The 26,606-nt window shown below is 38.7% G+C and overlaps 3 protein-coding genes across 6 annotated transcripts; 2 read left to right on the forward strand and 1 right to left on the reverse strand.

Annotated features, from left to right (window-relative positions):
• Positions 1–154: 154 nt before the first annotated feature.
• On the forward strand, positions 155–14,059 carry h6pd (hexose-6-phosphate dehydrogenase (glucose 1-dehydrogenase)). Of its 3 annotated transcripts, none has more exons than XM_058632128.1 (5): positions 155–215; positions 9,300–9,967; positions 10,062–10,179; positions 10,269–10,538; positions 11,342–14,059. In XM_058632128.1, exons 2-5 carry the CDS (start codon positions 9,326–9,328, stop codon positions 12,685–12,687), a joined length of 2,376 nt encoding a protein of 791 aa, XP_058488111.1. In that variant the 5' UTR covers positions 155–215; positions 9,300–9,325; the 3' UTR covers positions 12,688–14,059. The 3 variants fall into 3 exon arrangements, with proteins under 3 accessions (XP_058488111.1, XP_058488109.1, XP_058488110.1); XM_058632126.1 differs by lacking the exon at positions 155–215 and adding an exon at positions 4,413–4,737; XM_058632127.1 differs by lacking the exon at positions 155–215 and adding an exon at positions 7,851–7,931.
• A 98-nt stretch (positions 14,060–14,157) lies between these two features.
• Positions 14,158–15,222, reverse strand: LOC131461119 (uncharacterized). Its single transcript, XM_058632131.1, has 6 exons — positions 15,049–15,222; positions 14,906–14,968; positions 14,737–14,816; positions 14,539–14,669; positions 14,379–14,445; positions 14,158–14,310 (listed from the first exon to the last, which is right to left on the reverse strand). Exons 1-6 carry the CDS (start codon positions 15,120–15,122, stop codon positions 14,243–14,245), a joined length of 483 nt encoding a protein of 160 aa, XP_058488114.1. The 5' UTR covers positions 15,123–15,222; the 3' UTR covers positions 14,158–14,242.
• On the forward strand, positions 15,222–18,781 carry rbp7b (retinol binding protein 7b, cellular). 2 transcript variants are annotated; one of them, XM_058632130.1, is made up of 4 exons: positions 15,222–16,713; positions 17,665–17,843; positions 18,123–18,224; positions 18,388–18,781. In XM_058632130.1, exons 1-4 carry the CDS (start codon positions 16,641–16,643, stop codon positions 18,439–18,441), a joined length of 408 nt encoding a protein of 135 aa, XP_058488113.1. In that variant the 5' UTR covers positions 15,222–16,640; the 3' UTR covers positions 18,442–18,781. The 2 variants fall into 2 exon arrangements, with proteins under 2 accessions (XP_058488113.1, XP_058488112.1); XM_058632129.1 differs by having other exon boundaries at positions 18,123–18,781.
• The last annotated feature ends 7,825 nt before the right edge of the window (positions 18,782–26,606 follow it).

The raw sequence follows: 26,606 nt of genomic DNA on the forward strand, positions 1-26,606 counted from the left end.
TTCAAAAACAAAAGAAGCGGCACGCTGTGACAAGTCTTCTCTTATGAAGAGATGAAACGTGAGAATGTAGTTAAAAACACGGGGCATTACTCTCTCTCACACACACACACACACACACGGGTGAAATCTATTTGTGGCTTCGCCCTGATCAGTCATCGCTGCCTGCATTAGCTGTGACCTCATGCATCAAAGAGGGGAAAACAAGAACACTCAAGGTAAAGACAGAAGGATATTATTATATTAAAGAAAAGTTGTTGGCAGCAGTGCCGTCCCTTTGAAATCCACAACCACCAATTAACTTTGTGTCTAACGTTACATATCGAATAACGCTCGTCAACCGAGCACAAAGTGACCCAAACGAACAAAGAGGCGTTTAAAATGTAGCCTTTGTTCCTTGCGTGTGTTCTCTTACAGTATGTAACAAGTGTATGTGTATTCAGACTCACTGTAACGCCTCATGTCTGGCAAGTGAGGGTAAGAGTGAGGGACGAAAGTGAAACTCTTCTTTCAGTGAAGACCTGTGCTGGATGTAATGGGTGTGGGGAAAGGGGGCCTAATAAAGATGACAGCACACATTCATATGCATTCATTTGTGTGCTCAGCTTGACAAAGTCTGCCCCGCAGGCTTAACAAAGGGGAGGAAGGAAGCCGCGAGGGGAGGTGGCTGTGGAGAGACAACAACACCCTCAACACACAGACACACACTTGAACACACACACACAGTGGCCCTCCAGCTTGTGTCCTGTCTGAAGTCATACCAGTGACAGCTGGGCTAGCACACTCTGCATGGGCCCAATCTCTCTGTAGCAGCCACACACACACACACACACACACACAGAGGATACTCCATCCTGTTTACTGTTTACACTTCACAGTTGCCGGCCAACTTGGGAGGGCTCTACAGTGTGATCACAGGAATTACAGCTGTTTTGTAGGTGTGTGTGTGTGAATGAGCTAACTTGGTGCTAACTACCGCCAATGTGCTGTTGTCACTCGGAGCCACCCTGAGATTCAAATGCGAGCATGTGTAGCATCAAGTGATAATGATAAAATCACGATCATGATAAAATATATCATGGAGATTGTCAGGTGAAATGACCAAGGATGGAGTTTCTGGGCTCAGTGATGAGTTAAGTTGAAAAGGTTGAAAAACCCAAGTAAGTTACTAATTTAAAGAAGGTTGAATTATACGTTTTTCTCCTACAGTGAAGTCCTATTGAATATCCAGTATTATATTTAGTAGTAGAATCCACTTCTGGAACTTTTAATGGGTGCGTCTTGGATGTTTTCAGCCATAAATACTCCAGTATGAAGCTATTTCGCTTTACTTGTGCAGTGTGCTTCTTCCACTTCACCTGCTCATTCCTGACATGAAATGCGCCACTCTAGCCATGTTTCCACTGCTCCTTAATCAGCATTGCTCATTGATCATGGCTTCAGTGTAACCGATATTTGCTTCTATTTAAACAAGTTACACACTACAGCTTTAAAGTTGAAACTGAAAGTTCACATTTGCTTGTTGTGATGAAACTTATATAACAATTTGTAAACCTTAAATGCTTTATTTCTTCCCTAAGTGTGTGCAAACTTAAAATGTAAGCAATACATAAAGCATCTTTATTTGTATAGCACTATTCATACACAGGGCAACTCAAAGTACTCAGCTTCACATTATGGCGGTGGAGATGACACTGGTGAGATGCTGAGTCAAGGATTGCACTGTAAACATCACAGCTGTTCAGTGTAGGAGAGGGAGGACGGGGAGGGTGATTGGCCGTGTGGTCCACAACAATCACATCATTATGTGGCCAAAAGGGACACCTGCTTTGTTTGACGTAGACCTGCATTCAGAGGGGTGATGACACGAGACAGCTGAACTATGCAGCGCAAACAGTTCAAAGTATTTGGATACATGTAGACAGCAGCTATACCACACAGACACCAACAGGGGTCACACTTGTTGTCATGCTGCAATCTACAGCTGCCTGCAAGTGACAGCCAACAGGAAGCTGATTAAATATGGTGATTTATATCTAACATAGCAGCAGGTAAAGCAGTTTTAAATTATGTTCTTATGTACTAATAATTGTCTTCTTTATCCATAGAAGATACCTTTGCATGTATCCTCCATACATGTCAATGACTGGACTGAACAGCAATACTCAGACACAATCTAGTCAAGTGATAAAATCCAATGCAATTAGATGCATCTTGTTCCTTCAAGGAACTGCTTCACTTTGGCATCGATTTGGAGTCAAATGACATGGAATCTGTTTTAAAAAATGTTTCAAATATTAATTTAATGTTCATATGCAGACAAGTCCAGAAACCAAAAATATCTAAAGAGGTTTGTCCCTTTTCGACCAGGGTAATAATTCAATTAACAGTGATTTGCCCTACACCGTTATTCATTCACAAACATTTGTAAACATTAATATGCACATGTAATACTAATGTCTACAACATATTCATAGAAATGTAAAAAACATTCAATCCAATACAAACAATTTAACAATAGAATACACTGTCTCAAAAGAGTATTACTGAGGCATTGACATTGTTCTTGCTGGTGCTCAAAGTATCCTGAGATGATTTTTTTTAAAAACCACAAACTTCACAAAGTGTGGGCTGCAGCCCACTGCTGGGCCTTGGAGGTAATGCAGGGGGGCCTCAGAGTGGGCTGTAAACATTCTTCCTTTGACCAAATTCAGTAAAAAAATACACTTCCTGCCAATCACGTGGCAGTAACTGCTGAAGTTCAACCAGAGGTATTTCAGACACTGCTGATCTACTGGGATTTTCACACAAAACTATCTCTATTTTTGGTCCAATTGGACCTGTAATTTGAAATTTGCCAGGATAAATTCCAGGTCAGGTCATGGGCTGAGGTGCACCTGAGCGAGGTTTTTTTTTTTTTTTTTAAAGTAAAGTAACTCAGATAACCCCTCGTTATGTCAAACTCTGAAGCAGATGGACTACAACAGGTGTCCCTCCTGCCACTGTATCAGGTGTCCTGTCTACCTAATAATTAGTTATTCAAATTACAATGATATATGTGTATTTGGCTTTTCACATACTTGAATGTTGTGCTACATTCACGCTCATGTACAATATTGGATGTCTGAGAAGCTCAAATGCTGCTCCGAGCTTTAAAGTGGCAAGCATTTTTAACATTTAATCTGCAACTCTTTCAGTAATTTGGCTGTAGGCGACTGGACTCCAGTCAGCCAACTACTGAAGAAGACTATGACCTGGATGACTCAGAACCTTGACCGACATCTAATCAGCAAGTTTGACTCTGAGATTAGCCGACCATTACAAATATCTGTGATGTCGTTTTGACCAGTCAAAACTACAGCTTCAGACTGATCTGTAATTTAGTTTTCAAATATCTACTATAACTTAATTCTGACAATCTAAAAACTTAATTTAAGATATCTAAAAAAAGGACAATGTGGATATCTTCAATTGAGGATAATTAACGATATCTTGAACTTGAATCATGATTCGTCACAATGACATTGTGGATATCTGAAACTGGAATTAGATATCTATAATTAGAGATATCTATATGACAAACCCTGTGGACGTCAATGGCAAAAGTGACGTGAGTCTGACTGAATTGCATACCATCATAACTAAATGCCTAACCCTAACTTGAACCTAATTCTAACCCTAAACCAGCCAAAATGTCCTCACAAGGTCAAAATGTCCTCACAAAGATAGATTTGCTTGACACACACACACACACACACACACACACTGATCAAACTGATCCCTCCCACTCCCACAATGTGGTCAGGGCATGTCACGTGACGCTGTGTTGCAGGAAAGTGCGGTGGCTAAAGTTTCAAAGATATTCACAGTTTCACACTTTTCTTATGGCCAATAACAAAGAAACGACTGTTTGTTTTTTGTTTTTTTAAAGATATACAAGAAGATAAACTGTGAACACTAAAGCAAGGATTCAAACAACTCGCCTTTTCCTCTGATATGCAGAAATAACACGTGAGACTGTCGCTCAGGGACCGTCTACAAAGTGTAACAGCAAAAAGAGATCAAACTTTCATTCCTATAACTTTACATGTGCAACTAGGGAACACGTTTTGAGAGCGGAATAGGACTGAATTATCAGTAGTTTTAATTTCACAATATTTAAAACATGCCTCAAGAAAACCTGAATATAAAATTATGATAGAGGACAGGGGAAAATAATGAGAAATGTTATATTATACACACGTTTGCTCTTGTCACATATACTGTGAATTGGGTTGCTTGACATTTATAAAACGCGGGTTCCTAAATTAAACACTGACCCACTGCGCAAGATTGAACGTTTAAAAGATATACTTGTACTTTGCAGGCGGTCCCTGCCGCACTCGCCTAAAAGCGGGACATTTCTGATATAACTCGGTTTAAAACTCGGGTATACTTCACTTAAATGACAGGAAACCATAGCATGTGGTCCGAGGGCAGTATTGATCCAGGAAGTGTGAATGTGCACGTTTGGCGCAGTCATAGTTGAACCGCATTCTGACGCACAACCAGGTGTGAACAGAACAACATTTTGTTGGGGGGGGACTACACTTGGTTTTTAATTTGTTTTTGGCGCAACACGCATGCAGCCGCTGTTCTGTGGGGAAAATCCGGGATTCTTTTAACCCGGGACACGAGTCTGAGCTCGAGCTTTGGCTTGAAAAGAGACGGAGCCCGCGTCAGAGCCCGAGGCAGCAACAGGTGAGCTGCACACGTCTGTGTCAGGGAGATTAAATATGTGCTAACTCATCCGCTTACTTTTTTACTACCAGGGAACCCGTGTCAAACTCTCCACATTCATAACATGATACGTACCAACCCGGCCACTTTATTAGTTACACCGGACACTTAATAAAGTGACACCTGTTGTTGTGCTGTCCTGCTGCTGTTGCAAAGAGAACTCGTTCATTGTAAACATCTGTTAATCTGTGTTATTGCGAAATAATTTGGTTGACGTCATTTATGGACACCATATTTTGACATTAAACTCAAGTTATTACGTTTTCAAACGCTAACTGTGGTGCTAAGGAAGTGACCGACAGAGGAAAGTGACTTAGAGGAACACAGTGTTGCATTGTTTTTCTTTAAATAAATGTTTAACATTTGTGAATACACGTGTTGTATGTGGAGTTAGTGTGATGTTGGGTAATTTGTAATCTTGCAGTTAGTACAATCTATTTATAAAAATAATAGTCAACTCCATATTTGTTAACTTTATATTTAAAGTTACTGTGGTAGGTTTGTATTCTTGCTTGACAGGAGCTTATAAATTATCATAAATTAACTTGATCTCCTGAGTTTCAAACAATATGTAGCATTGAGACCTTTCAGGGAGCAGCAGAAACTTTTGTTTCCAAGTTCAACCACGTGGTTTTGCATGAAAATCCCAGTAGTCTACGTGCCTGAATCCATGCAGTTGCTGCCATGTGATTTGCTTCTGAGGTTGTTTTGTCAACGGCTTTACAGTACAACAAACAATACATTATATTTTAACTTTGTATAATAGTTTAACAACAACTTTCTAATCAAACGTCATTGCACTTCATTCATCTCTCTCATTTCCTCTGTCCTCCACTTCATTGCTATTATTTATAATAACACCTACACAAATACCAAATGATATGTCATATCCTCTTGATTTTGCACCTCTGTACACAGCAGTGATGCAGTCAATGTTTTTAAATGTTTAGGGAGTGTTGTATTAGTTTAATCCAGGTGTAACCACTGCCAAACACTCCTTCAACCACAGACGGGGTAATCAAGAAAGTAAACAGTTAGTTAAGTGGATAGTCTACTGAGCTAACTCGAATTATCTGCACACAAAAGGTTAATATAGGTTAAAACAGCCATTAATATATGTTGGCTTGAGTCTGTGTCAGAATCAGGACCTGAGGAACCAACAGGTGAGCTGCACACGTGTGAGGAAGATAAATTATGTCATAATGGTTTTTTAAATGACAACGTGTTTTGGCTGCTTTCCAGCGTTTAGCCTGTGTTACTTTAAGTGTGTTACACCTGGCCTTAAAGCCCTTTGTCACCACACAGGCATCACCACCATCATTATCATCATCACTCTCTTAACCGACTGAATAAAGTTTTAAAGATTTCCACTAAAGAGCCTAATAGAACCCCTGTAATATACTTCTTCAGTCTTAGTAATAATCAAAAGAACACATCTATGCATTTCATTTAGCCATGTTTAACTTGTGACACCTTTTCACACCCCAACAGTACTTCAACTTCATTTCTTTATTTTCACTTAAATACGTAAATACTTATAACAGTAGCTAATTAATGGTTAACACTTCTCTGGTCCCACATTTTCAGATCTTAAACTGTAAAGTTGGAAGTTTCGACGGTTGATTTGACAAAAAAAAGACTATTTCATGTTCATTTTCTACAATAACCGATCAGTAATTTGAGAAAATAATGATCCCTAAAAACAATTGTGTGTTCAAACCCAAAATATAGAACTTCTTTTACATACAATTATGATCTAGTAATGTAGGAAAAGGGCTGTTTTATTATGAAATAATAAATGAAACAAACTCTTATTTCATTAGTCCTACATAGCCGTTACTAACTTGTCTGACCGTCGGCTGAACTTGAAATGAATGCTGTTCTTTTATCAATAATCTGCGTTTGTTTGAGTGTGAAAACAGGCGGATCATGGCGAGTAGTGAAAGTCACGCAAACAGAGGCAACTCTCTTTCTTTTTTATAGCAGATCAACAGATGTATCATTCCAAAGTTATTCCAAAATCTGGTTTTTGTGCGCAGTCCAATTTCCTCCAATGTTGTTGGGGGTTTTTCAATATTCGTTCAGCCATTTTGTATGGACCTGATGAAGATTTTTATCCAGAATTTCAGAGATTATTAGCCCCCCGAGCAGGGACTTTTTTTTTAGGGGGATAAATCATTTATCCAGAACTTCCATTTAGTTCATGGCCCCTGTGGTGAAATCCCCAAATTCCTGGTGAAAGTTCTTGCAGTGGAAATGTGATCTTATACTTGGCAGCTCCATTGACATATTCATTCTCAGAATTTCTTCAAGATAACTCCCTTTGAACTTCAGTTGCAGGTCATAAAAAAACAATAATAACAGCATTTATGTCTATTTGAATGTGATGTGTCAACTGTTTGAAAGAGAACTGAGAGAGAGAACAGAACCACAGAAAAAAAAGCCCTTTTTATTTGCTCTCTGTGTCTATTGATTTGGGGCATGACTGGGATTCAAGTGGAAAAACAGCTTGTGACTGAGGACAAACTATGTTTCTAAATATACTGGGCAGTTTCTGGGGGAATAGATTAACATAATATGTCACTTTATTATTCTAGTGGGGAGATAAGGAGATGCCCTCTATTTCTAAAATATGAGAATGTTAATGTTTAGCTGTCAAATTTTGACTAAATTAATGCTTTAATAAAATAAAATGGTGTTGAAGTGGATGCCCTTTGCTTTTGCTGTTTGCATTGTTACTCAGCAAACATGTTATGTTGTAAAACAAAACAAAACAACCAAAAGAACAACCATGTCTTCACCCTTTATTTTGAATTTGATATAAGTAAAAACCTTGGCTTTAAACACTGGAGCCCTGGGTGCATCTACAGCTCCATGTACAGCTGATTATTTGTATCAGTGCTCTTCTATGCTTCTCGTTTTGTGCTAAATTAATGAATTTCTATTGTTGCAAAATCCTGGGCAGATTTTCCCAGCAATCTGTCAACAGCAGACATTAGACCCCATACTGGAAGCTCAACACCCACTGAGCAAAGTGCAAAGTGTACTTGGTCCTCTCTCTCCACCAGTATTCATTCATTCTTTCATACACTCATGACTTTATCACCACACCACATTATCGCCTCTGAAGGGACTGAGGACAGAGACTTTGCTGAGTATTTGCTCTTTTTTTCCCCTACACACATTCTTTGCGTTCAAACTAGCTTCTTCAATGTAACTGTTCAATTGAGGTGATGTTAATTTTGTTTGATGATATAGTCACTGCTCAGTCATAGTGTTTTCTTTTTCTTTTTGTGGCATTCATTATATTCATTCTAATTTCATTTAAAAACACTGGATTTTATTTGTCTTTTTCAAGCACAAATGCCAAAAGATTGCAGGTTTGTGTTGCTTTTTGGACAAAACAACTAAATGACTGTTTCTGGGAAGTAAACATTTGAGGAAATAGTCTTTAACCCTTTGACACCTAAGCCTCAAATTGTCCCAGTGGACATTTGCTTATTTTAACCATAAAAGGGCCAGAAAATGTCCTGTGTGTACATGCTTTTGCCCATTTTCTAGAATAACTTTCAATGTCTGGCAGTTATTTACAATTTGCTGCATGTTAAAATGGTGTATTAACAATTTTAAAATGAGGTAAAACAAAAAGTTTTATTTAAAAAGAAAATGAAAAGTATACAACATATTTAAAATAACTTATGTTTTGAGTTGTTGTCTCAATGTCCAAAAATGAGGCCAAAAAATGGAAACTATGTACAGGTGTTTTTCCAACTCTTTCATCTCTGGTGACATAGATGCTGATTCTCCGGCTTCCTGTGACAGCGCGAGTGAAAATACCGTAATAACCAAATGTTGGCTTTGACTTAAAACTTCTCAGCTTTCAGAAACCATTGGAATATTTCCGATAGCACGAACCATTGTGTAATTACAGTAATGCAAAGTGCGCTTGCGCATACTTGTCATCTGCGATATGCTCTGTGTTATAGGGTTAATCACATATTCAATTCTCACTGTCGGTCATATATTTTACTCAGTATGTAGAGTAGCAGTTTGACCTCAAGCACCTCTCCTCTGAATCCCGAAATGTCCTAAATAGTGGTGTACGGAGATGTATGTGAACGGATGAAAGGCTAAACTGTAGTGTAGGATCAGTGTTCCTTAGCTGCTCAGTTTTGCGCACTAAGGCCACGTTCAAATTGAACAGGTTTTCAGGGATGTATGGACCCCATCGATTGTCAATTCCAATCCAAAATCGGATATCTGTCACTTCAGATACCCGGCGTTGCACTGAGCGTTACCATCATGAACCTGCAGCGTGGCAGCAAGATCAAACAACGGAGGCGTGTGTCGTCCCCTGAAGCTAAATCAATAAAGACAATTCTTATCTCATGTTCCCTGTTTACCGATTCAGTGCTATGAAACATGCAAGAAGTTTCAAAAGAGGGTCGGTTGCGTTCAGATGCGAGACACTTTCAAATTTGATCAGTATCTGGATCTAATCTCTCATTGTTGTTTTCATGCAGGAGTGTGGATGTTTTAGGACCACAGCATGTTTGTGACTGTGTTGCTGCTTCTGGGAGCTCTGTGTGCTCACAAAGGACATGGACAGGAGAGCGAGGCCACACAGAGGCCTGGCCACGTGTCAGTGGTTATTATTGGGGCCACGGGTGACCTGGCGAGGAAGTACCTTTGGCAGGGCTTCTTCGACGCCTACGTCAAACAGGTCAAAGGCGGAAACACCTTTTCCTTTTACGGTGGAGGACAGTCGCCGTCAGACAAGGCCACACCGCTCATGTTTGAGATCCTAAAGGGGGTGTCGTGCCCGAAAGACATGTCTCAGGAGCGATGTGCTCTTCTGAAGGACCAGTTCCTTCGACTCGCACAGTATCGTCAGCTGAAGACCCTCGAGCACTACCAGGACCTGGCCAAGCACATTGAGAAAAAACTTCAGGACGAGGCAATGACGGAGACAGGGAGGCTCTTTTACCTCTCGGTGCCAGCTTATGCATACGCAGACATTGCAGATAAAATCAATCAAAGCTGCAGACCAACCATTGGGGGGTGGTTGAAGGTGGTGCTAGAGAAACCTTTTGGGCACGACCTCACGAGTGCTGAAGTTCTAGCATCTCAGCTTGCGAGCTCCTTAAAGGAAGAGGAAATGTACAGAATTGACCATTACCTGGGCAAACAGGTGAGGACATCCTCCATAGTGAGTGCCTCTTGTGTGTGAATCTGTCACTGAAATGTTTTTAACGCCATGCTGTATTTTCCTGTTTTGTGAGAAGGTGATAGCAAAGATACTTCCATTCAGAAAAGAAAACAAGAAGTTTTTGGATCCCATTTGGAACAAGCACCACATAGAAAGAGTGGAGATTGTGCTGAAAGAGACCCTGGATGTCCAAGGTGAATGAGCAGTGTTGTGGAAAAAGTAGCTTGGTTCATTTATTTTGAACACTGTGTTCATGTCCTCCCTTTATCATTGTGTCCTCAAGGCCGCATGTCCTTCTACGACCAGTATGGCGTGATCAGAGATGTGATACAGAACCACCTGACTGAGGTCATGATGCTGTTGACCATGAGGCTTCCCTCGAATCTGAGCAGCAGTGAGGAAGTCGTTCAAAACAAGTTGCGGATCCTCGACTCGCTGCTGCCCTTGGGGAAGAATCAGGCTGTGATCGGTCAGTACCAGGGATACAACTCAGAGGTTCAGCTGGAGCTGAATAAGACCAAAGATCACATCAGTCTCACACCAACATATGCAGGTGAGAATTGTTGGGATTATTAGATTATTAGGATTCTGTTTACTCTTTCTCTCATATCAACATGATAGTGTTTTAACGGCTTGTGGTGCTTCGTTGATTAATGATTAAGTTAGCATGTCATAGTTTTCCCAAAATGTCATGGTTGGTTGACTCTGTAGAAACCCACAAATCTCTGGTGGACTGGTCTCCGGCACATCTTAGAATGTCTTTATAACAGTTATCCAAAGCGACTTACAAAAGAGCAATAAACTACATAGAAGAAGTCTTGGATAGAAATCCACTCGATAGGAACAGTGGAACGACAGATGGTGAGAGTGCAGAAGTGGATCATAAGATTAGTGCTAGGACAGAAGATGCTCTTGGAAGAGCTGGTTCTTCAAGAGCTTCTTGAAGATAGACAGGCGGATAGACGCCCCTGTTCTGGTAGTGCACGGTAGGTCATTCCACCAGCGTTGAACGACACACGAAAAGAGTCTGGATCGTCTCGTGCACGGTGTTGGCACCGCCTGACCTCAATCTTTTGATCAAAATAGTAGTACGAGTAGTCGAGGGGTAACATAAGCCTTTATGAGAGCATTAGCATTCTTCATAACGCTGTAACAATCCACAGCAACATTTGGTCGCCTGCTGGTCTCCAACTCTTGGTCTGCCTCAAAGAGTGTTGACGATACAAAATCGAAACACAACCAAGAAGAAACGTGTTTCTTATTTAACTTCATTGGGAATACAGTTTAGTTTCGTGAAGGTGTAATTTATGAGAGACAGATTATAATTCGACTAACAATCCTGCTTGTGTATTTCAGCTGTATTGGCGCACATTGATGAGGCCCAGTTTGAAGGTGTGCCAATTCTTTTAATCTCAGGGAAGATGTTGGACAAACGCGTGGGATATGCACGCGTCGTTTTCAAGAATGACATCTTTTGCCTTCAAAACCAAAACGGCGTTCACTGCAAACCCAGACAGATCATTTTCTACTTTGGCCATGGCAGCCTCCAATATCCGGCAATTCTTGTAAGCAAGAATTTGTTCAAGCCGGTTTTAATGGACGCAGAGTGGAAGGAAGTGACGGAGCATAGTGACGTCAGTGTTTTAGGTCTGCCCATTTCAGACTACTATGTGCACACTCCAACAAAGCAGCACGAGGCTTATTCAGAACTGATTGCACACATTTTCTCAGGGCATAAGAATAGTTTCATCAGTATAGAAAACCTGCTGTCTTCCTGGAGTTTATGGACACCTCTGCTCAGTAGCTTAGACAGCGCTTATCCTCGCATCTATCCTGGTGGGGAAGACAACGGGCACATGTTGGACATCCACCTGAAAGGGATGGACATTAGCTACAAAAGTGAGGTGGTGATAATCAGCCCTGATCAGACAGCCGGTACGTCAGCCAACAGCGCCAAAGTCTTACAAGGCAAATTCTGTAACGCTGACATGGTGTCTGCCTGGTCTGAGGAGTTGGTGGGACAGCTCGCTGTAGATATGCAGGAGGCAGCCGAGGCGGCGGTGCTCGAGAGCGGCGTTTTCCATCTCGCCCTATCGGGCGGATCCACCCCGCTCGCTCTGTTCCACAGGTTGGCCCTGCACCACTTCTCTTTCCCCTGGAGGAACACTCACGTGTGGATGGTGGACGAGCGCTGCGTGCCACTGGCCGAAGTGGAGTCAAACTTCCGCACGCTGCACGACCACCTGCTGCATCACGTGAGGATACCGTATTTCAACATCCACCCGATGCCGGTGGAGCTCAACCATCGTTTATGTGTGGAGGAGGACAGAGGCGCGCAGATTTACGAGAGCGATATCAGGACGTTGGTGAATGGATCCAGCTTCCACTTTGTGCTGTTGGGAGTCGGCTTTGATGGACACACGGCCTCGCTGTTCCCTGGTGCTAAAGCAGAGGAACATGGGCAGAGTCTGGTGGCCCTCACCGAGAGCCCCGTCAAACCTCATCAGCGCATGAGCCTCACCTTCACAGCCATTAACCGGGCCCGCAGAGTGGCTCTCCTCGTGATGGGAAAGGGCAAGCACGAGATGATCACTCAGCTGAGCAGACTGAAGAACAGCACAGACAGATGGCCCGTCACCAACGTGAAGCCTGACAACAACAGACTGGTGTGGTACATAGACTATGATGCTCTCATAGGATAGAGGTCTTATGTCTTACTTTTTAGTCAAACGGCTGCATTGATTCAGCAGCTGGTTTTGAGTGGAGAATGTGAAATGTCTATCTGTCTGTCTGTCTTAAACCAAAATTGAATGACCCATTTATTGAGACAATAACCCACGAGTCATATTCCTGAAATGAATGCACAAGTTCACATTTAATATAGTACACCCTGCTAATACATGGCGTGTTTCCACTGGCGCTACCCGACTCGCCTCGGCCTCGGTTCTTTTGCTTTTCCATTAGTGATAGTACATGGTACTTTTTTTTTCTTTTTTTTTGGTACCTGCTCTGGCGTAGTGTGCCCGATTCCCATTCCAACATACACTCATTTATTGTGAACTTATTATAACCAGAGTGGCTGTGTGTTTAAATGTTGATATCAGATCTCAGGTAATTATGTGACAGCGACTACATTATTATCGATTGTCCAAACAACAAATACTGTAGAGTTAATTTGTTTGCATTACATCAAATCACAACATTATCTTAAGGCACTTTACACAGTAAAGGCATTACATTACAATAACAATCAGGTACTCCAAAATATGAGTTATGCTTCAGTCAAGAGAGCATGTTCACATCTTTAGAGTAAATCCTCAGGTAATTTTTCCAGTTTTAGTTTGATTCAGATTGAAAAATAAATAATAAATAAATGCAAATTTGCACACACTTAGGTCTTAATATGGGTAAACAGAGACACTGAAGGGATGGACACAGTGTGGAATACTTTGTACTTGTGGTAAATTATTTCTCTCTGCGCTGTAACAAACATTTTCATGAACATTACCATGAATCACACTGGCTCCGTATTATTTGCATTTAAAAATGTTTTTAATTCATTTTCGCCTGTGATTTTCTTTTGTAATTTTCCATTTAGGAAATTGCATCTGTGGTGAAGAATAAAATGTATTCTGACGACAGGTATAAAACAAATTTACCGGATGCACAGGCCGGACTTTCCACATTTTTGATTTAGAGTAGATTGTTGTCGGCACATCTGTTTCCCCAGTTTCCTTTTATGTACGATCACTTGGAGAAAAGGTCATAGTTCAGGATTTTCATTAGATTACTTTTTAGTTTTTTTCCACCCACTATAATTTGTTTAATGTATTTTTCCAATGGGATAACATCTAAAACTTTACATCTCTATTTCACAGGAGGTGGAAAGTAAATAATTACATGTACTCGTTACTGTAATTGAGAGAATAATAAATGAATGTCATTTTTAAAATTTGTGGGTGTGACAGGGTGTGACACCGCCTTCCATGTGGAGAATAAACCTATAAAAGGTGGATTCTGTTGTGCTTGACACAATCTGTTTGCCATGCACAAATAAAAGCAAACTGACCGACATCTGTGTTGGTACTTTTCTGAAGAAAGCTGTAAAAACAAAAAGAAAACATGAGAAGGATTAAGTCACCTTCCCTTTTTCCGTCTTTCCCATGGTGTAACGTTTCCAGTTCTGTTGGCATGGAAATCACATGAAATCTTAATAACGTGGAGTGTCGGATGTCAACGTGGGCAAGCTGGACTCTTTTACTGCTCTGCGTCAGTCACAGGCCGCCTGTTAGTCAGCCACAGTCCTCCTCTCACCATGTAAAAACCTGAACAATACACAAGCTGGTGTCATTCCTCTGAAGCTATGCATGAGTGGATGATACGTCTACTTCACCTGTGCTGAAAATAGAGGCGACTGTTAGGATGAGAGACATGTAGTACAGCTCCGGGGTCGTTTTGGCCTGTGAAAAACACACAAAAAAACCTAAATCATCCTCTCTTTATGTCATTTCCTGTAAAACTAAACCTAATAGACATTAAAATGATATTCTTACACATGCTGTGGCCGTCAGAGTCAGGATAGCAGTGCAGAGTCCTTGTCCACACGACAGCAGCCCAAACACATGATAGGAAGCCCACAAGCTCTGAGGCACTGGCTCTAACAACGTGAGTATCACTGCAAAACCTATTTAGAATGTTGAATATGAGTATGAGTCAAAGTCTGTGTGATTCTCTTTATCGTGTGTGTTTACCTGAAGCAATAAAGGATAAGGCAACGGAGGCTGACAGGTTGTTTAGAAGAGGCTGCCTGCAGTATCTGGAGGATTTGGGCCTTTAAAAAAAAAACAAAAACAAAAAAACATAATGATATTCAACTCTCACACAAATGACCTCTCATCTCCTCCCCGCTGTCCTAGTTACCTTGCCAGGACGTAGAACTGAGGAACCAGAACAATTGCTATGAACACTGCATTCACTGTTTGACTGCAAATAGAACATCAATATTAGAAATGACAATGTATGAGGCAATCCATGGAATTATAAATAACCAAAGCGGCACTTACAATTTTAACCGCTTGTGCCTTGGTATCCATCTGCTACTATGATACGCCATGAAGATCAGCATGTAGAGGAACATGGATGTCACAAATCCAGGCCAGCGTGCGCTGTAACACGACTCCGTTCAGCCGACAACAGCTCCTCGTGTGAGCGTTCATGCCACACAAACACACAGATGTATCACCTTAAAGCCATGGTTCTCAAACTGGGGTACGTGTGCCACCGGTGGTACGCGGGCTTCCTCTGGTGGTACTTGGAGTACTGTGTATACCATGCAGAAGTGGAAAGAGTATTTAAATATTCTACTCAGGTAAAAGTACCACTATGCTGATACATTTTTACTTAAGTACAAGTAAAAGTTCTGTTTTTTAAAATGTACTCAAGTTAAAGTAAAAAAGTAGCTTATTTAAAATGTACTCTTTAAAATGTTACTTTTTTAACGAGGTTGGGGTTCTTTCTTGTGTCGTGCAAAAAGGACAAGGGGACACAAATCTCACATGAATTGTTTTTATTTAAAGGCAAACCTTTACAAATTAAAGGGACAAAATAAAATATGTAAACATAATGTGTCAGTCAAAATGGGTCAAAGGTCACAAACGTTTCAGCTTTCCCCCTCAGGGACCTTAATTAATGCTAATTCACCTGTCCTCATCATTCATTCACCTGTCCTCATCGTTCACCTCGCTCATCATTCATTCACCTGTCCTCATCGTTCACCTGTCCTCATCATTCATTCACCTGTCCTCATCATTCATTCACCTGTCCTTATCGTTCACCTGTCCCTAGCATTCATTCACCTGTCCTTATCGTTCACCTGTCCTCATCATTCATTCACCTGTCCTTATCGTTCACCTGTCCTCATCATTCTTTCACCTGTCCTTATCATTCACCTGTCCTCAGCATTCACCTGTCCTCATCATTCACTGCCAACATTTCCAGTGCATGAATTTATTTATTTAAATTCAGGACAACATTTTTTTACTCAGTAACATATGTGATTTGAAACGTAGTGAAGTACAGTACTTCAAAAAAAAAGTAAAAGCAAGTTGACTCAACCTACTCAATTACAGTAACACTAGTCAATCTAATTCATTACTTTCCACCTCTCCTTAAAAGGTAAAATTCTACCCCCAGAAAGTTTAGCTAAGTCAGAGTTGGTTTAAAAACAAAGAAACAGAGCAGTAATTAGACAAAACACTCAGAAGGACAGTCAGTTTCCCACAATATCAATACACTCCTGAATCTGGGTCACCACCGAACTAATCATTTCTTCCTTGTGCTATAACCTACATCCCCAGAAATGTTTATTTGCTCAAAAACACAACCTCTGTGGCTAAAGGGATAAAGTGGATTAATACGATTAATAAAGAGTTAACAATCTGTAGTCTGAGGCTTTCTGTGTTGAAACGGAAACGTTTCCTCACATTATTCTTCCACTTCTGTGGGCAAAGCAGCACTGGTAACCAATCACCTCTGTCCCACATTGACACACAATGAAACATCCCACCCACGGTCCTACAAATGTGTTCACCCCTGGTTCTCATGCCTGTTGAGTCTTCCAGAGAGTCACAACAGCGACAACAACGACGACGACAACATGCCTGTGGACTACAGCGGGACGTGGGACATTGTGAGCAATGTCAATTTTGAGGGATACATGGTTGCACTGGGTACGTTTTTCTTTTGACAGTGATACGATATTGTTTTGTGTCAATGTTTAGTTTTTGACGAGAGGCGAATACCTGTGTTCATGGTTAAACTTTTCAACACAGGTGGAAATTAATGAATTACATTTACTCGTGTTACTGTAATTGAGTAGGATTTTTGTTTACTTGTACTTTTTAAAGTCATTTTTGTAATTTGTACTTTTGCTTTTACTTCAGTATGTTTTTTTTTTACTGCACTTTGCTAAATTTTAAATCACATAAAAAAATGTTGAAATTAATTTTAAAAAAAATGATGCACTTTGGCAGTGAATGGTGAGGACAGGACAGGTAAACAATTAGGACAGGAGAACGATGAGGACAGGACAGGTGAATGATGATGAAGACAGGTGAACAATGAGGACAGGTGAATGATAATGAGGACAGGTGAATGATGAGGACAGGTGAATGATAATGAGGACAGGTGAATGATGAGGACAGGTGAATGACGAGGAAAGGTGAATGATGAGGACAGGTGAATGATGAGAACAGATGAATGACGAGAACAGGTGAAATATGAGGACAGGTGAATGACGAGAACAGGTGAATGATAATGAGGACAGGTGAATGATGAGGACAGGTGAATGACGAGGAAAGGTGAATGATGAGGACAGGTGAATGATGAGAACAGGTGAATGATGAGGACAGGTGAATGACGATAACAGGTGAATGACGAGAACAGGTGAATGACGAGGACATGTGAATGATGAGGACAGGTGAATGATGAGAACAGGTGAATGATGAGGACAGGTGAATGATGAGAACAGGAGAATGACTCTTTCCACCTCTGCTTTTCAATGACCTAATAAGTGTTGTACAGTGACAGTATGAGAGCATGGTGTGAGCATGGTTAACATTTAAATGAATTCACACGTGTGAAACCGTATATTAAAGCACTCCTCTCTGTCTGACATGCAGGCATTGATTTTGCAACACGCAAGATTGCCTCCATGCTGAAGCCTCGGAAGGTGATTGCACAAGACGGAGATTGTTTCACAATCAAGACGTTCACTACGTTCAGAAACTATGACTGCTCCTTCAGAACTGGAGAAGAGTTTGAAGAGGTGACGTCAGGAATGGATAACCGCTCCTGCCTGGTAAATAAAAAAAAAAAAGTACTGTGCATCAGAAAATAAATGCACTTCATATGAACCCCAAAAAGGCACATGTAAGAAATTAATTTACAAAGACGAAAACTAAGCACATTTTCGCTACAATTTTAGTTAGTTTTGTAAACACACAATTCAGTTCTAGTTAGTTATCTGGCTTTTTATACTGAAAAAGGTTTTTCCAATTTTAGTTTTCATTATTTCGTTAGTTTTCGTTAATTATAATCGCAGACAGAATTCAATTTTCGCAATTGTATCCTCCATCAGACTGTGGTGACGTGGAACAATGACAAGCTGGTGTGTGTCCAGAAAGGAAAAAAGAAGAACAGAGGATGGTCACACTGGATTCAGGGAGACGAGCTTCACTTGGTAACAGTCACATCCTCACCCTATAGTGGCTGTAATGTGTTTATATGTGTGTGTAACCATTTGACAAATGTTGCGAGGGCCATTTCTATCATCATAACACTAATGCACAATATAGTGGGAAATGTCACTGGTGTTTTTTTGTGTGTGTTTATCCACTTTCAAGGAACTCACCTGTGAAGACCAAGTCTGCAAGCAAGTTTTTAAAAGGACCATGTGACATTAAAAGAGCTCCAACATGAAAAAACAAGTCCTGCAAACATTTCTTTGTGGATGAATATGCCTCAATATGTTATTAAAGTTCATCAAAGGATTGTATTTTTGCTCTTGTATCCATTATTTTAACAATCCAATCCAATACAACTTTATTTATTAATATATTTAAATAAACAGAGTTGCACTAAAGTCACTTTCTAGAGTCTAACACCTGTATAAGCATAGTACGAGCATAAAAAAGACATAAAAACAAACAATAGAAAGAATAACTTTTTTGTCACATTTTGAACGAAAACTAACCTATGACTTTTTTGAGTGATTTTGGACGGCATACTATACTATGACTTTTTGAGTGATTTTGGACTTCATACTATACTATGACTTTTTTGAGTGATTTTGGACGACATACTATGACTTTTTTGACCCATTTTGGACAACATACTATACTACGACTTTAAGGACCCATTTTGGACGACATACTATACTATGACTTTTTTGAGTGATTTTGGACGACATACTATACTATGACTTTTTTTTACCCATTTTGGACGACATACTATACTATGACTTTATTGACCCATTTTGGACGACATACTATACTATGACTTTTTTTGAGTGATTATGGACGACATACTATAACATGATGATTCAAAGTCAATTGGGGAAACAAGGTTGTGGCTAGAAGACCTGGGTTCAAGCCCTGGTTGGAAAAAGTCTCTTCTGCAATCAGGACAAGTATTGGTGTTAATTTAGATGACATACTATACTATGACCTTTCTTACCGATTGTGGACGTCGTACTATACTATGACTTTTTTGAGTGATTTTGGACGACATACTATACTATGACTTCTTTGAGTGATTTTGGACGACATACTATACTATGACTTTTTTGAGTGATTTTGGACGACATACTATACTATGACTTCTTTGAGTGATTTTGGACGACATACTATACTATGACTTTTTTGAGTGATTTAGGACGACATACTATACTATGACTTTTTTGAGTGATTTTGGACGACATACTATACTATGACATTTTTGACCGATTTTGGACGACATACTATACTATGACTTTTTTGAGTGATTTTGAACGAAAACTAACCTATGACTTTTTTGAGTGATTTTGGACGGCATACTATACTATGACTTTTTGAGTGATTTTGGACTTCATACTATACTATGACTTTTTTGAGTGATTTTGGACGACATACTATGACTTTTTTGACCCATTTTGGACAACATACTATACTACGACTTTAAGGACCCATTTTGGACGACATACTATACTATGACTTTTTTGAGTGATTTTGGACGACATACTATACTATGACTTTTTTTACCCATTTTGGACGACATACTATACTATGACTTTATTGACCCATTTTGGACGACATACTATACTATGACTTTTTTTGAGTGATTATGGACGACATACTATAACATGATGATTCAAAGTCAATTGGGGAAACAAGGTTGTGGCTAGAAGACCTGGGTTCAAGCCCTGGTTGGAAAAAGTCTCTTCTGCAATCAGGACAAGTATTGGTGTTAATTTAGATGACATACTATACTATGACCTTTCTTACCGATTGTGGACGTCGTACTATACTATGACTTTTTTGAGTGATTTTGGACGACATACTATACTATGACTTCTTTGAGTGATTTTGGACGACATACTATACTATGACTTTTTTGAGTGATTTTGGACGACATACTATACTATGACTTCTTTGAGTGATTTTGGACGACATACTATACTATGACTTTTTTGAGTGATTTAGGACGACATACTATACTATGACTTTTTTGAGTGATTTTGGACGACATACTATACTATGACATTTTTGACCGATTTTGGACGACATACTATACTATGACTTTTTTGACCCATTTTGGACGACATACTATACTATGACTTTTTTTGACCCATTTTGGACGACATACTATACTATGACTGTTTTGACCCATTTTGGACGACATACTATACTATGACTTTTTTGACCCATTTTGGACGACATACTATACTATGACTTTTTTTGACCCATTTTGGACGACATACTATACTATGACTTTTTTGACCCATTTTGGACGACATACTATACTATGACTTTCTTGAGTGATTTTGGACGACATACTTTACTATGACTTTTTTGACAGATTTTGGACGACATACTATACTATCACTTTTTTGAGTGAGTTTGGACGACATACTATACTATGACTTTTTTGAGTGATTTTGGACGACATACTATACTATGACTTTTTTGAGTGATTTTGGACAACATACTATACTATGACTTTTTTGAGTGATTTTGGACGACATACTATACTATGACTTTATTGACCCATTTTGGACGACATACTATACTATGACTTTATTGACCCATTTTGGACGACATACTATACTATGACTTTATTGACCCATTTTGGACGAAATACTATACTATGACTTTATTGACCCATTTTGGACGACATACTATACTATGACTTTTTTGAGTGATTTTGGACGACATACTATACTATGACTTTTTTGAGTGATTTTGGACGACATACTATACTATGACTTTTTTGACCGATTTTGGACGACATACTATACTATGACTTTTTTGACCCATTTTGGACGACATACTATACTATGACTTTTTTGAGTGATTTAGGACGACATACTATACTATGACTTTTTGACCCATTTCGGACGACATACTATACTATGACTTTTTTGACCCATTTTGGACGACATACTATACTATGACTTTTTTGAATGATTTTGGAACACATACTATACTATGACTTTTTTGAGTGATTTTGGACGACATACTATACTATGACATTTTTGACGCATTTTGGACGACATACTATACCATGACTTTATTGACCCATTTTGGACGAAATACTATACTATGACTTTTTTGACCCATTTTGGACAACATACTATACTATGACTTTTTTGACCGATTTTGGACGACATACTATACTATGACTTTTTTGAGTGATTTTGGACGACATACTATACTATGACTTTTTTGACAGCTTTTGGACGACATACTATAACATGATGATTCCAAAAGATTTGGCCAAACAAGGTTGGTGCAGTGGATAGCACTTGTGACTTTAACATAGAAGACCTGGGTTCAAGCCCTGGTTGGAACACGTCTCTTCTGCAATCCGGACAAGTATTGGTGTTAATTTAGATTACATACTAAACTATGACCTTTCTTGAGTGACTTTGGACGACATACTATACTATGACATTTTTGACTGATTTTCGGACGACATACTATACTATGACTTTTTTGAGTGAGTTTGGACGACATACTATACTATGACTTTTTTGACCGATTTTGGACGACATACTATACTATGACTTTTTTGACCGATTTTGGACGACATACTATACTATGACATTTTTGACCCATTTTGGACGACATACTATACTATGACTTTTTTGAGTGATTTTGGACGACTTACTATACTATGACATTTTTGACCCATTTTGGACGACATACTATACTATTACATTTTTGACCCATTTTGGAAGACATACTATACTATGACTTTTCTGAGTGATTTTGGACGACATACTATACTATGACTTTTTTGAGTGATTTTGGACGACATACTATACTATGGCTTTTTTGACCCATTTTGGACGACATACTATACTATGACTTTTTTGACCGATTTTGGACAACATACTATACTATGACTTTTTTGAGTGAGTTTGGACGACATACTATACTATGACATTTTTGACCCATTTTGGACGACATACTATACTATGACTTTTTGAGTGATTTTGGACGACATACTATACTATGACATTCTTGAGTGATTTTGGATGACATACTATACTATGACTTTTTTGACAGCTTTTGGACGACATACTATACTATGACTTTTTTGAGTGATTTTGGACGACATACTATACTATGACTTTTTTGACAGCTTTTGGACGACATACTATAACATGATGATTCCAAAAGATTTGGCCAAACAAGGTTGGTGCAGTGGATAGCACTTGTGACTTTAACATAGAAGACCTGCGTTCAAGCCCTGGTTGGAACACGTCTCTTCTGCAATCCGGACAAGTATTGGTGTTAATTTAGATTACATACTAAACTATGACCTTTCTTGAGTGACTTTGGACGACATACTATACTATGACATTTTTGACTGATTTTCGGACGACATACTATACTATGACTTTTTTGAGTGAGTTTGGACGACATACTATACTATGACTTTTTTTACCCATTTTGGACGACATACTATACTATGACTTTTTTGAGTGATTTAGGACGACATACTATACTATGACTTTTTTGAGTGATTTTGGACGACATACTATACTATGACTTTTTTGACCGATTTTGGACGACATACTATACTATGACTTTTTTGACCCATTTTGGACGACATACTGTACTATGACTTTTTTGACCCATTTTGGACGACATACTATACTATGACATTTTTGACCCATTTTGGACGACATTATATACTATGACTTTCTTGAGTGATTTTGGACGACATACTTTACTATGACTTTTTTGACAGATTTTGGACGACATACTATACTATCACTTTTTTGAGTGAGTTTGGACGACATACTATACTATGACTTTTTTGAGTGATTTTGGACGACATACTATACTATGACTTTTTTGACAGCTTTTGGACGACATACTATACTATGACTTTATTGACCCATTTTGGACGACATACTATACTATGACTTTTTTGACTGATTTTCGGACGACATACTATACTATGACTTTTTTGACTGATTTTCGGACGACATACTATACTATGACTTTTTTGAGTGAGTTTGGACGACATACTATACTATGACATTTTTGACCGATTTTGGACGACATACTATACTATGACTTTTTTGACCCATTTTGGACGACATACTATACTATGACTTTTTTGAGTGATTTTGGACGACATACTATACCATGACTTTTTTGAGTGATTTTGGACGACATACTAAGACTTTTTTGAGTGATTTAGGACGACATACTATACTATGACTTTTTTGAATGATTTTGGACGACATACTATACTATGACATTTTTGACCCATTTTGGACGACATACTATACTATGACTTTTTTGACCGATTTTGGACGACATACTATACTATGACTTTCTTGAGTGATTTTGGACGACATACTTTACTATGACTTTTTTGACAGATTTTGGACGACATACTATACTATGACTTTTTTGAGTGATTTTGGACGACATACTATACTATGACTTTATTGACCCATTTTGGACGACATACTATACTATGACTTTATTGACCCATTTTGGACGACATACTATACTATGACTTTTTTTAGTGATTTTGGACGACATACTATACTATGACTTTTTTGACCGATTTTGGACGACATACTATACTATGACTTTATTGACCCATTTTGGACGACATACTATACTATGACTTTTTTGACCCATTTTGGACGACATACTATACTATGACTTTTTTGACCCATTTTGGACGACATACTATACTATGACTTTTTTGAGTGATTTTGGACGACATACTATACCATGACTTTTTTGAGTGATTTTGGACGACATACTAAGACTTTTTTGAGTGATTTAGGACGACATACTATACTATGACTTTTTTGAATGATTTTGGACGACATACTATACTATGACTTTTTTGACCCATTTTGGACGACATACTATACTATGACTTTTTTGACACATTTTGGACGACATACTATACTATGACATTTTTGACCCATTTTGGACGACATACTATACTATGACTTTTTTGACCGATTTTGGACGACATACTATACTATGACTTTCTTGAGTGATTTTGGACGACATACTTTACTATGACTTTTTTGACAGATTTTGGACGACATACTATACTATGACTTTTTTGAGTGATTTTGGACGACATACTATACTATGACTTTATTGACCCATTTTGGACGACATACTATACTATGACTTTATTGACCCATTTTGGACGACATACTATACTATGACTTTTTTTAGTGATTTTGGACGACATACTATACTATGACTTTTTTGACCCATTTTGGACGACATACTATACTATGACTTTATTGACCCATTTTGGACGACATACTATACTATGACTTTTTTGACCCATTTTGGACGACATACTATACTATGACTTTTTTGACCCATTTTGGACGACATACTATACTATGACATTTTTGACCCATTTTGGACGACATACTATACTATGACTTTTTTGACCGATTTTGGACGACATACTATACTATGACTTTCTTGAGTGATTTTGGACGACATACTTTACTATGACTTTTTTGACAGATTTTGGACGACATACTATACTATCACTTTTTTGAGTGAGTTTGGACGACATACTATACTATGACTTTTTTGAGTGATTTTGGACGACAAACTATACTATGACTTTTTTGACAGCTTTTGGACGACATACTATACTATGACTTTATTGACCCATTTTGGACGACATACTATACTATGACTTTATTGACCCATTTTGGACGACATACTATACTATGACTTTTTTGAGTGATTTTGGACGACTTACTATACTATGACATTTTTGACCCATTTTGGACGACATACTATACTATGACTTTTCTGAGTGATTTTGGACGACATACTATACTATGACTTTTTTGAGTGATTTTGGACGACATACTATACTATGGCTTTTTTGACCCATTTTGGACGACATACTATACTATGACTTTTTTGACCGATTTTGGACGACATACTATACTATGACTTTTTGAGTGAGTTTGGACGACATACTATACTATGACATTCTTGAGTGATTTTGGATGACATACTATACTATGACTTTTTTGACAGCTTTTGGACGACATACTATACTATGACTTTTTTGAGTGATTTTGGACGACATACTATACTATGACTTTTTTGACAGCTTTTGGACGACATACTATAACATGATGATTCCAAAAGATTTGGCCAAACAAGGTTGGTGCAGTGGATAGCACTTGTGACTTTAACATAGAAGACCTGCGTTCAAGCCCTGGTTGGAACACGTCTCTTCTGCAATCCGGACAAGTATTGGTGTTAATTTAGATTACATACTAAACTATGACCTTTCTTGAGTGACTTTGGACGACATACTATACTATGACATTTTTGACTGATTTTTGGACGACATACTATACTATGACTTTTTTGAGTGATTTTGGACGACAAACTATACTATGACTTTTTTGACAGCTTTTGGACGACATACTATACTATGACTTTATTGACCCATTTTGGACGACATACTATACTATGACTTTATTGACCCATTTTGGACGACATACTATACTATGACTTTTTTGAGTGATTTTGGACGACTTACTATACTATGACATTTTTGACCCATTTTGGACGACATACTATACTATGACTTTTCTGAGTGATTTTGGACGACATACTATACTATGACTTTTTTGAGTGATTTTGGACGACATACTATACTATGGCTTTTTTGACCCATTTTGGACGACATACTATACTATGACTTTTTTGACCGATTTTGGACAACATACTATACTATGACTTTTTTGAGTGAGTTTGGACGACATACTATACTATGACATTTTTGACCCATTTTGGACGACATACTATACTATGACTTTTTGAGTGATTTTGGACGACATACTATACTATGACATTCTTGAGTGATTTTGGATGACATACTATACTATGACTTTTTTGACAGCTTTTGGACGACATACTATACTATGACTTTTTTGAGTGATTTTGGACGACATACTATACTATGACTTTTTTGACAGCTTTTGGACGACATACTATAACATGATGATTCCAAAAGATTTGGCCAAACAAGGTTGGTGCAGTGGATAGCACTTGTGACTTTAACATAGAAGACCTGCGTTCAAGCCCTGGTTGGAACACGTCTCTTCTGCAATCCGGACAAGTATTGGTGTTAATTTAGATTACATACTAAACTATGACCTTTCTTGAGTGACTTTGGACGACATACTATACTATGACATTTTTGACTGATTTTTGGACGACATACTATACTATGACTTTTTTGAGTGAGTTTGGACGACATACTATACTATGACTTTTTTTACCCATTTTGGACGACATACTATACTATGACTTTTTTGAGT

The sequence above is a fragment of the Solea solea genome, chromosome 6, assembly GCF_958295425.1.
Source record: "Solea solea chromosome 6, fSolSol10.1, whole genome shotgun sequence".
Taxonomy (NCBI): Eukaryota; Metazoa; Chordata; class Actinopteri; order Pleuronectiformes; family Soleidae; genus Solea; species Solea solea.